Below are 10,909 nucleotides of genomic sequence, written 5' to 3'. Positions count from 1 at the left end.
AAACCCCACATCGCTCCCCGCCAGCAGCTCCCTTTCCTCCTTCCACCTTATTCCCTTCCTAGAAGTGAAAAACCAACCAACCAACCAACCAACCAACCAACCAACCAACCAACCAACCAACCATTTTTTTGCCCATTCAGAAAAAAAACATAGGGTCTTTGAGCAAGAATCAGTGTTCAATGGTAACATACTTATTTAACCCAATGCTGGCTCTGTCACATTTAAGGACAGTGTGGAGGAAAAGGACAATGTTGCAGAGCCTCTGCCTTCACTATTTGTGGGGCTGATAATTTGCTTCTTGCTAACAAAGCCCTTACTTGGTGGGAATTTCATCTTTTGGCTACTGTCATTCATTATTATATCTATGAATATTTAACGAGCAGGCCTTGCAAACATCTATCCAGGCTCCATGCTTGCACTCATAAAGTCAATCAAGGTCTGACATGGAGGTCTTCATCACTATGCACTGTGGCCCATGTTGCAGCTGTCAAATTTTCTTTTGACGCTGATTAACTTCATCAGTATAATTGATCAAGTTGTCTAGAGAAAATGGGAGGCTAAATGCTTTCCACAGTAATCGTCACATTGCACCTAAAACGTTGTTACTATGCCAGAGGCAGCACTCAGGTGCCGTGCTGCAACTGGAATGAGTTTCCTCTCACCTCTTGCCTAAAGTTTTCCCTTTTTTCCCCCAGATCACTTAACAGTTGCCTGGCAGATTGACTTTGATTAGTTGTTCATTTAATTGTGTTCTGGTGTGCTGTTGAGCACAATATCCTTCAAAATCCTGAGAAGACTCAACCGTTCAAGACAGCTTTGGAAACCAACAAACAGACAGGAGGGCTTTCTCTGTGTGACTGCAACTTGGCTTTTGGGGGTTGTTAAAGATTCCTGTACTTAAAAAGGCACTTTCTTTTTTATTTTATTTTTTTTCTATTTATTACCTGCTAGCTCTCCCAAGACCTTTTTCAGACCCGTTATTTGTGCACAAAGCCTGAAGTACCTCTGTGTTGGGTTTTTGGATTTCCATGTCTGGCAACATCATGAAAAAAACTTTAGTCACAAGGGGGAAGGGGGAGGGAACAACTGAAAAAATATATTTATTGGAGTAAATAAAAAAAAGTTAACCAAAGTCCTTTATTGATACATTCTTGGATAATATCACAGGATCGAGAGAATGGAAAGGAAGGGAGGAGTTTGCGGCAAAGATTGGTTTCACTAAATTGGCACATAAGCAGCAAGATTAACGAAATTACTTATTACAAACAGTATAAAACATACATGCTTTTTAAAGTCCTTATCACACTGGTCAATCATGGTGGGGCATCAACAAAGAAAAAAAACCTCAAGACATGTAAAAGCCATATTCTTTCCTCCAAATATCATAAGAATTTTTGAAATTATTGCAAAATAGTCATATACCTTAAATAAAATAACAAAATAGAACACAAATACAAATATCAAACATAAATTATTAACATGTACCATAAAATACATTACTGGCATGCATTCCAAATATCAAGACCTCTACTAAAACTCAGCAAAAATTCTTTCTGCTTCCTCTGCAGCCCATCAGAGTTGTGAAGGGGAGGGGGGGGGACACTAACTTCGCCAGCACAGTTTTTGGTCTTTAAATTCTTTTTTGTTTCTTTAGTTAAAAAAAAATAACGTATATGGATTGCAGTGATACAGTAGTAATCATACAAGTCATGTACATAGGTCTTTTAAATCCTTAGTTGTGGGTTGTTTTTTTTTAATGTGCTAAGTTTGAGAGAATAGGGCCTCAATGAAACTGTGCATTCAGAAAACAAACAGTGAACTCGAAACAACATGGATGGCAATATGCAAAAATCCTCACAAACTGTACAGAAAGTTCAAAAACTTGCAGTCTGGAAGTACATAGAAAGACAGAATTAGCCCCTTAAAGTCCTTGTAGCTGACCGCTGCCCACCCTGGGGAGCCGGTCCCCCCGTGCCGCAGCCGGGCACACGGGCTCCCGCGGCTGGAGCAGGTCCGAGGCCACGGCCGACGGCAGTGCCAGTGACGTACTAAGCCGAGAGCGATGAAGGGTATTTCGGGGAGCAGCCGTTGGGAGCGCGGGGCTCCTCGTGCGCGTTCCCACAGCATCGCCGTGCCCTCGCCCCCGCCGAGTGGATGCCCCGCGGCTCGGGAGGAGGCCTGCGGATGAAAATCCTCACCCGTCCTCCGCCCCACGTGGCAAAACGGACTAGATAACCAGGTTGTTATAACTGACGTACTTCTTTTTTGCAGCAGGGCCTGGAAGAAAAGGGGAGAATGGTCAGACACCCCACCAGAGGAAGGGCTGACTACCGGGCTGAGGGCTGCGGGCACGGCCAGGGATGCACCGGCAGCTCCCATGTCCTCGTGAGCATCTTTCCTCCAGGCAGCATGTGCTGGCGGACCCGACTCCAGTCAGACACCTCTTGGATCAGCTGAAGCCATGTCTCCGGCCCCAGCTATCATCATGAACAAAAGTACCACTGATTGATTTTGTGAGACTCGTGCACTCTGTATGACTTCACTGCTGAGACACCGTAACTGGGCCCATTAAGATTTCTTTTTTTTAAACAACAGTGACATTCTCTCCAATTTCTTAAATATCCTGGGCTAAACTTGGCTTTTCTCATGGATAAAGTGATTCTTATACAAGTTTTATGATTCTGAGAATTTTTCAATATGGGGATGAAGGCACCGGCTTTCCTAATTATGACCTTCAAATTAAATCTGTTTGCAAGCATAAATAAATAAAAAGTCAGTAACTACTTTGTGAGCAATGCTACACACTTCTGTCAGCAAAAATTGCAAATATATGAAGCTGAATACAAAGCAAAATATTCTGCAGTACTCTGGCAACACTGACATAGGGACATATCAACTGATGACATGTTCTCCATCAGGCATGTTAACAAAAACATTGCTATTTATATGCAAATTCTGTAACTAGGTTGTAACCGTATGTACCGGCCTTATGAGATTTTATATTGAACTGTGTTCCAATGAATACAGAAAAGGTCTTTCCCCACAAATTCACTTTTCAAAAGGGAAAAAAGAAAAGCAAGCGTATGAAGTATGTATGCTCTTGCAGTAAAGATTAAAATCCAATATTCTAACTGAGTTATCATGAGACCAGTTTAAGATAGTGGATATTCTCAAAAGGTTAAAATTACCAGACATTGCTGTTATTATCACCTATTCTTATTCAGCATTTGTGGTTTTTTGAGTAACTTAGAGTCTACAAAACACATTAACATGAATCATAATGGACCATGCACAGAAAAATTGAATATATAAACGAACCTGGGCCTCAATGCATCCCTCAATACGATACATTTGGAAGATGAGTACGGGAAAGGGATAAGGTGGATTTTCTGGGATTGCTGAAAGCTTTCAGCTCTTTTTGCCTCTGCCACTGCTCTGTATGCCAGCTCTCTGGAGCATCCTCCTGCCTCAGAGACCTAATGCACCTCCCTCTGCCACCCTCAGGCAGGCCTGTTTTCCCTCAGTGTCTCCAACAGCCAGAAAGCATTGGTAATCAGAAACGACTATTAATTTGTCAGGTGGCCCACTTTTCAGAAATACTTGCTTAAATAAGGACAGGTTCTCCACCAACAGTTCAGAATATTTTGAGAGTATAATGCATGAGAGTGCAGTCGAATGTAAATATTTTTCATGGTGTTTACTATCTTTTTTACTGACAAAGAAAACATTTTACTTCTAAGTGCTTTCAAGACTGCCATTTAAGAACCTCCTGTGTAACTCTAGCTCTTTGCAGTGCTATTTGGAACCCCTAACTCAGCTGTTTCACCATGTTCCATACAAGAGACAGAGCTGTCTGTTTAGTCAAGGAGTGATCCTGCAAAATGCTGATCATCTTCAGCTCCCATTAACTTCTTTTGGACATGGAGGTGTTCAACACACGGCAGGATAAAGCTCATTATCCTTCAAGGCTAGACTGCAAATATTCAATAACCTGTGCTATGCTATTAAATGCTGAAGAGAGGTAAAGTGCAAGTGGAAAAAAAAAAAAACCACATCATGAAACAGGTTGCAAAGCAATTACATGTATTATTTTGTGATATACTTCAGTTTTATCCATTCCATGCTTCAGTGTAGCAGAGCTCCTATGACAGAGGAGATTTTGATACTCTCCACTGCTAGGCTGTATCATGTCAAACCCCCTAATGCTTACCGGGTTTTTACTTGAGCTTTCAGCAAACCTGATAATTTTCCTTGATGAGTTTTCTTACAAATTTAACCGCAGTAGCTCATTTCTCATTTTCAATATGACAATGAACCATCAGTGCCAAATGAATTCAGCCAAGAAATATTGTTGATAGCGTGTACTTCTGTAACGTCTCTGTGAAAAGATGGGCTCCACACATCCAAACCTTAGACAGTAAAGTTATCTTTGGCACTGCTCTGCTTCACAAGAATAATGTAGTTGACAAAAGCATCATCCATAATTTAGATTAAATGATCAATAAAAGCTTCACGGTTAGTTTAGGAGAGGAAAGACAATCTTCCTTGGTTTTAAAGGCTGTTATGCCAGAGGAGATTTTCCCGGCTTTGTTCCTGAACCTGGAGCTCAGCTGATGTGTAAACCCCAGAAATGCTCCAGTCTTGACTTGAAGACTTCCAGAGAGTCTACCTTGATAATGAAACTCTACTGAGTGGCAGCTCATTATTATCATTGGCAATTAGCAGTAGGTATGGATTTGATTTTCCTCACAGAAATTAATTTACGTGAAAATGGGGAATGCTAATGAAACATCATCATTACCAGAGTTCACCATGCTTTAATCCACCATACATGAGCATGCCTTGTTCTTCAAACGGAAGGTGGATACAGATCTCATACGCTCTGTTGCTGTTGGTGTTAATGGATGACAGCTTTCCAACAGCGAAAACAGATTGTCCTCTTGCAAATAACATATACATGTTAATTAATATACATGCAATTATGTCAACCTCAGATGGCCATTGACTTAGACGGATTGGAGGTGAGCCAATGGCTGTGGTATGCAGAATCTGAATTGCTGGACTGTACCTTCTGTACAGAGATACACAGATGAAGTGCAGCCCCCTATCCCGAGGTCTGGGCAAAGGACCAAGCAAACAAACCATGGGATAAATGTGAGCTGCTAGCTATTTTTAAGTACAAATTACTGTATAAGAAGGAAGCATCCTAGGTATTGATTGCCTGCAATTTGGAAATAAATGTGCTCTTGAGGCATTTGCATTGTATAACTTGTTTGAAAAAAAAAGGGGACCTTTCTATTTAAAAAGAGGCTACATACTGCCATTAGGGTCAAGGGCCCTTTTCTGCTGGTGGTGAAGAGCAACAATGTTAATAAGAGAAAAAATTATTCTAAGGAATACCCAAAGAAAACAATCTCATATATACAGACAGGACCACTGTACTGGAAACAATCTCCAGGTTCAGGCCAGCCATAGGTAACCACGTCCCATGCCCTTGTTTTGCCTTAACTTGTTTTGTCCACGTTATGGTGGAACCCGGCCTAGGCTGTCACACTTCAAAAAGGTTTGGCAGATCTGCTGCAGGGTTGCACAGTGATGAAGTGTCATCTCATGTTACCACTGACACACAGTACTGGATAGAAGGAAGGTGCAACTATCACATCTCCCTCATGCTGCTGACGTTGCTGTTAGTCTTCTGTTTTTATGAGCATTACACTTACTCTCAGTTTGAAAGCAATCGGGAACTCTGAAGAACCGGGGCGGCAAGAGCAATGCCTTCCAAGACGAGCTAAGACAGGATGGGTGTTCGATTTCCTGGCAGTTGGACTGACAGAAGTGTAAAGAAAGCAACCTGGTCATCACAAACCCAGACACTTCATAGCAGGGCATTAATTTTATGGACGTGACTGTGCGCAGGATACTGACAGCCACATGAGCTATGAGTTGTCCTCTTAATTACGTGCCATGCCTTCTGCCATTCTCCATAAATGGATCCCACCCTCCTCCCTTGCAAGCATCCATTTCAAGACACCTGCACAGAGCCTACAACCGAGGCGAAGACAAGCTGTATATCTGCATGTGGAAAATAACCAATGTTTCATTAAAGCACAACAATTAATTAAAACCCTTTCCTTTTCAGCTTGCCAGCGGGCGGTGGGGGCAGTGAGAGTCTACACCCATCCCCTTCCAGAAGAGAGTAACAGGATTTGAAATAACTGCATCACTGTGCCAACAACATATTAAAAACAAATACACAGAAGCAGAAATCCTCTTTGGATATATAAGTTTCATCACTTGACTGGTTTTCATTATCTTCAACACAGGTCGCAAAGAAAGAAGCTCCCACCACATCTACAAGCAAGGCAGATCTGTCAATACTTGTTCAGAGTGAGATTTAATCACTTTCACTTCAATTTTATGCACATTTGTAACCTCTTCCATGCTTAAAAAGAAAAGATTTACAGTGCAAAAAATGAATTTTATTACAGCCCACAGGCATCTCAAGCTATCAAATGTATGAAACATGATCTTAGTATTTCTAGCACTGAGCAAGGACTGACATCGTGATGGCTACGAGTCTGGAACTCTGCTCTGATTTCCTTTGCAGTCACTGTGGCAGATTATACTTACTACCTCTTTTTCATGTTCTTAATTCTTGTTTAGAAACCTGTATCATTCATGTCAGGCAAAGCAGAGGCTGATTATTAAATCCTGCTTCTAGTCCATCTCAAAGGGAAATGGATGCACATGGCCCCTCCTCCATCTCTGTGCCTGAAAGACAGAGCTATCTGCATGCTCTGTTGCCTTTAAATTGGGGAATATATATGAGAAAGAGATGAAAGCAACAGTCCTAAATGATTCCACATGCTTGCCCAAAACCCAGCAAATGGAATGAAGCTTGGAGGAAAAAAAAATAATTTAAATTTAGTATCTAAATGTAAATAGATTGTTATATCACATTTTCACATCTCTCCTGTTGTGCTCTCTACCATAGTGTAATGCCAACTTATCTGGTATATAAATGCCTACAGTTGTACAAAACCCATTTTGGTTTATTGCATGTGTTGGTGGGTAGTTGCTTGTCTCTGAGCTGCAGCCTGTGACTTTTATGCAGATTAGCACACAGAACCTTGTTTTAATAATAGACTACGAATATATTAAATTACAAATATAACATTAGTAAAAAGTGTGTTCCTCCATAATTGCTTTACAACCTTCTCTTCTCATAAATTATATCATCTTTAGCTGTCATATTTCCTTGTCACTCTCAGTAAAGCAGCAACAATTAGCACCTCAGCGCCGAGGACAGCCGTAAATAGCAGTGGTGTTCCAGTCACCCAAGAGGCTTGTCAGCAGATCACAAATGGCAAAAGGGAAGGAGAAGTTGCTAATGAGATTGTTTCTGTTTCCTGATGACTAACTTATTTAGCACACAAGTGGCCTGATGGCAACCTGGTGACAAGTTTAGAGAGGATGGTCTATTGGTGCCTACTGCAACCCACGTTGCCGCCCTGCGCCGAGCACTGCCCTGGCCGGGGCCGTGTCACAGGGCCTTGCATCTCCCCAGCTCCTCGCAGGACACACATTACCCATTCGCATACTCAGGCCCTGTCACATTTGATGTGCCAGCCAGAGGACACCATCCCACACAGGTGACAAATGCTGTAGGAATGGTTTCTCTCCATTTGTGTCGCCTTATCAAAACTGGGTCAATGAAAATACAGCAGTGAGCATAATTTAGCCTTCAAGATGAACAATACTTGTGTTGAAGCACTGACTGAGGAATGAACAACCCAAACAAACTCCTCTGACCATCTCTCCATCACTTCTGATGGGCACCGCCCTCTAGATTCTCCGTGTGGGATAACTGGAGCGATTGTCCTGAGCAACGACTGAAGAACCCAACCAAGGGAGATCCAGAATGGGCCAGGGGGAGGATTAAAAGAGCATGCTATACAAAATGCCGTAATGAGAAGCAAGGGCTGCTTACAAAGAGTAAACACACTTTGGAAATTAATAGAAAAACAATTACGTAATAGAACTGTATAGATTTATACAGTCATCGCTCATACTCCTTTCGCTGCTCTTGTGACACAGTGTATTATGGCATGTATTACTAATATGCTGCTTGCAGTCTCCAGGAAATGCCAGAAAATCAAAACCAGAATGAAAGTGGGTGGTGTCAGTTATATTTTAAGTTTGTCTTTTCCTTACCTTTTTATACATGTTTTAAATTCCTTAATAAGATTTCATCCCTCTGCTTTGCTCTTGTAAAGTGCTTTTCTTTCTTATTTTTGTCCAGTATTGAGAGTGATGTCACCACTGAATCCTGATAGGCATAAGCCAATAACTGTATTTCCAGATGAATGCTAGACCCTGGCAAGGATCTTCTCTGATGGGGGGTTATCCAGGAGAAACTCAAGACACCTGGAAACACCACCCTGTCACAATCTCTTTGTGAGAGATGCAAATGTTTGTCTTTATAAAAAAACAACTTTTCTCTGATTTGGTGGGGTATCGTACATTGTTAATGCTGCTGATTTCATATCCCCCCTCTTGTAACTGTCTCACCCCTCTCACCCTTCTCTGTCCCATCAGCAGTTTCAACTAACGAATATTTGGGAAATGTGGGTTCAGATTTTATGAAAAAGGATGTTCTGCATGTTACAACAGCAGCAAAAACACACAGAGTGTGAGAGAGAGGCCTGAGGCCAGTTAATTCTCTAGAAAAGCCAGAACCTGTGAGCAGTGCAGTTAATTCATTAAAACGCCACTGAAAAGCTGTACAGAAGGATGGAGGTCGTGTGTGGGGAGATAATGGCATTGGGATGGTACAGCATGGGCTTGGGAATGCCTCTCCAGCAGAAAACAAGCCCCAGTTTCCACTTCAGCTTCACCAGCCCCAAAACCAAACGTGATTTTCAAGTGTGACGATTGGTACATTTTGTGTGAATTGGTATCCAAGGCACAGGATCCTAAATTGTCACTGCAAATAGGATCGAATTAAGCAGCCCCAGACATGGAACATAAAGCTGAGAAGGAACTAAAACGGTATAAAGAGAGAACGGGGCTGCGTTGCTTAGCAACCACCACCTTTTCGGGTGGATTAAGCAAGTCCGGACACATTTGCACCTCTGACAATCATTGCTGGTAACGCAAAGGAGCTTTTCTGTATCTGTGTGACAAGTCCAGTTAGGTGCTGTGGTGGTGAGGACCGGGAGGCCGTGTGGGGTGAGCACCAGCCTGAACGTGACTAGCGCCCTGGTTATGGTAGGGATGACCTGCTCCAGCACAGATGTGCTCCAGAACTCACTGAGGCTGCTCCATTGAGATTTCTGATTCATTCTCCTACAGCTAGTACAGCTCACACAATTAGGTTATTCCTCTGTGGAGACAAGTCACAGGAAAAGCTGAATGCTGCGCAAGGCTTAGTCATCCTCTTCCTCCATCACTGATTCTTTCTGCAACAGGTTGAGGTAACACCGGGCCAAAACCTCCATGCACATTGTATCGGTTCTTCCAAAACCTCAGTCTGGGCTTGCAGGGTCATTCCTGAAGAAACCAAGCAAGGTTTGTGTACCTCTATTCTCATCTATGGCTGGAGGAGTTCGATTTAAAAGGTCATCAGCTCTTCACAGAGACACTTTCTGAGTTTATTTTGCTAACAAATAGATGCTTTCCTGGATGGAAGTGCCACCACTGTCTGCAGGGCTGCCAAAGCCATCTCAGCCTGTTGGCCAACTTGACCAGGTTTCCAGAGGTAACAAGAGGTTTCCAGAGGTTCCCTTACAGGCATGTAAGGGAAGTTACACACTCCACAGCCAGATTTTGGCCTTCAGTTCAAAGAAAGTAACCGCGGGAGTTTAATTATGGCCATGCTTGTCTAAATTGCAGCTTTGATCCCACAGCCTTGGGTAGAGCAGCCCTGTGTCTGCTGTGTGTCTGTCCCATCCTTGTCCGTCCCTGTGCACACAATGGCACAGAGATGGCACATATCACTATGCATGTTGGAGCTCTTAGAGCAAAAACCTTCTCATGGGGGGAGGGAGGCACTCACAACTGTGGTGCTTCATGCAAAAGAAGTAAAAAAAGGATCTGTTGCAAGAAGAAAAAATAGTTTTAAAAGCCGCAGCTTGCCTGGAGTACAGCTAAACCAGACCTCAGTTCCAGCAGCACTCCCCCACCTCAGCCTCTCTTTTCCCGCTGCTGATGGCTCGCTTCCTTATGGCCATCTATGATCCTTCTGCAGAGGTAACTTTAAAATCTACATTACATGCTGCAGTGGTGTTTGCCTTTGCAGCTCCAGTGGACAGCAATGGACTCCAGCCCTAGGGAGAGGACAATGCTCTCCTCTTGCTCAGCTCTGCCGGGCAGTCCCTGGAGGAGCCTCTGCTGGTTGGTGTTTCACCTTTTTTAAGAATATAAGAGATTATTTTAGTGCTAATCTCTTCTTGAGTTTTAGTCATTTAAACTTAAGTCCTGTAGGTTGCCAGATGATTACCACCAAAATAATAAAATTCGCCAGGTATTAGGAATAGCTGTAAAAATCTCCCAAAGGTAATTTGAATGTTTCCTCCAGATGTTCCTTGAAAGATGAATTTGCTGTCAAAGAATTTCCAGTGCCATTATGATATTTGTTCTGGCTTTGCTGAGATTCATTAGATTGGCTGAAGTATTCAAAGGATAGAACCAAAAGATGCTTGCAAACCTCAACCTGAAAAATTGTCACCGCTCAGCTGCATCTGTGCACCCCTCCACAGAGGAGTCGGGCCTGTCTGCAGGAGGCAGCGCGTGCAGATGAGGTGTTCCTGCTCTTTCATACAGAATGGGTTATCGGGGAGATTCCTGCTAGCAGGGAGGAAGAAAAAACATCTTTGCAGTCAGGAAGATGAAAGTCTTGCAAATATAT

The 10,909-nt window shown here is 42.7% G+C and overlaps 1 protein-coding gene across 1 annotated transcript in view; it reads right to left on the bottom strand.

Moving 5' to 3' along the window:
- Positions 1 to 2,112: 2,112 nt before the first annotated feature.
- Positions 2,113 to 10,909, bottom strand: part of GRM7 (glutamate metabotropic receptor 7) — a 206,532-nt gene continuing 197,735 nt past the window's right edge. Inside the window, exon 9 of the mRNA XM_026857425.1 lies at positions 2,113 to 2,277. Coding sequence (XP_026713226.1) covers positions 2,228 to 2,277 — 50 coding nt within the window. The 3' untranslated portion in view covers positions 2,113 to 2,227. The remainder of the gene's footprint in view (positions 2,278 to 10,909) is intronic.

Source organism: Athene cunicularia, assembly GCF_003259725.1.
Source record: "Athene cunicularia isolate RWA chromosome 12 unlocalized genomic scaffold, athCun1 chr12_part1, whole genome shotgun sequence".
Taxonomy (NCBI): Eukaryota; Metazoa; Chordata; class Aves; order Strigiformes; family Strigidae; genus Athene; species Athene cunicularia.
The sequence above is the reverse complement of the archived record's forward strand: the minus strand, read 5'-3'. Positions and strand labels throughout refer to the sequence as shown.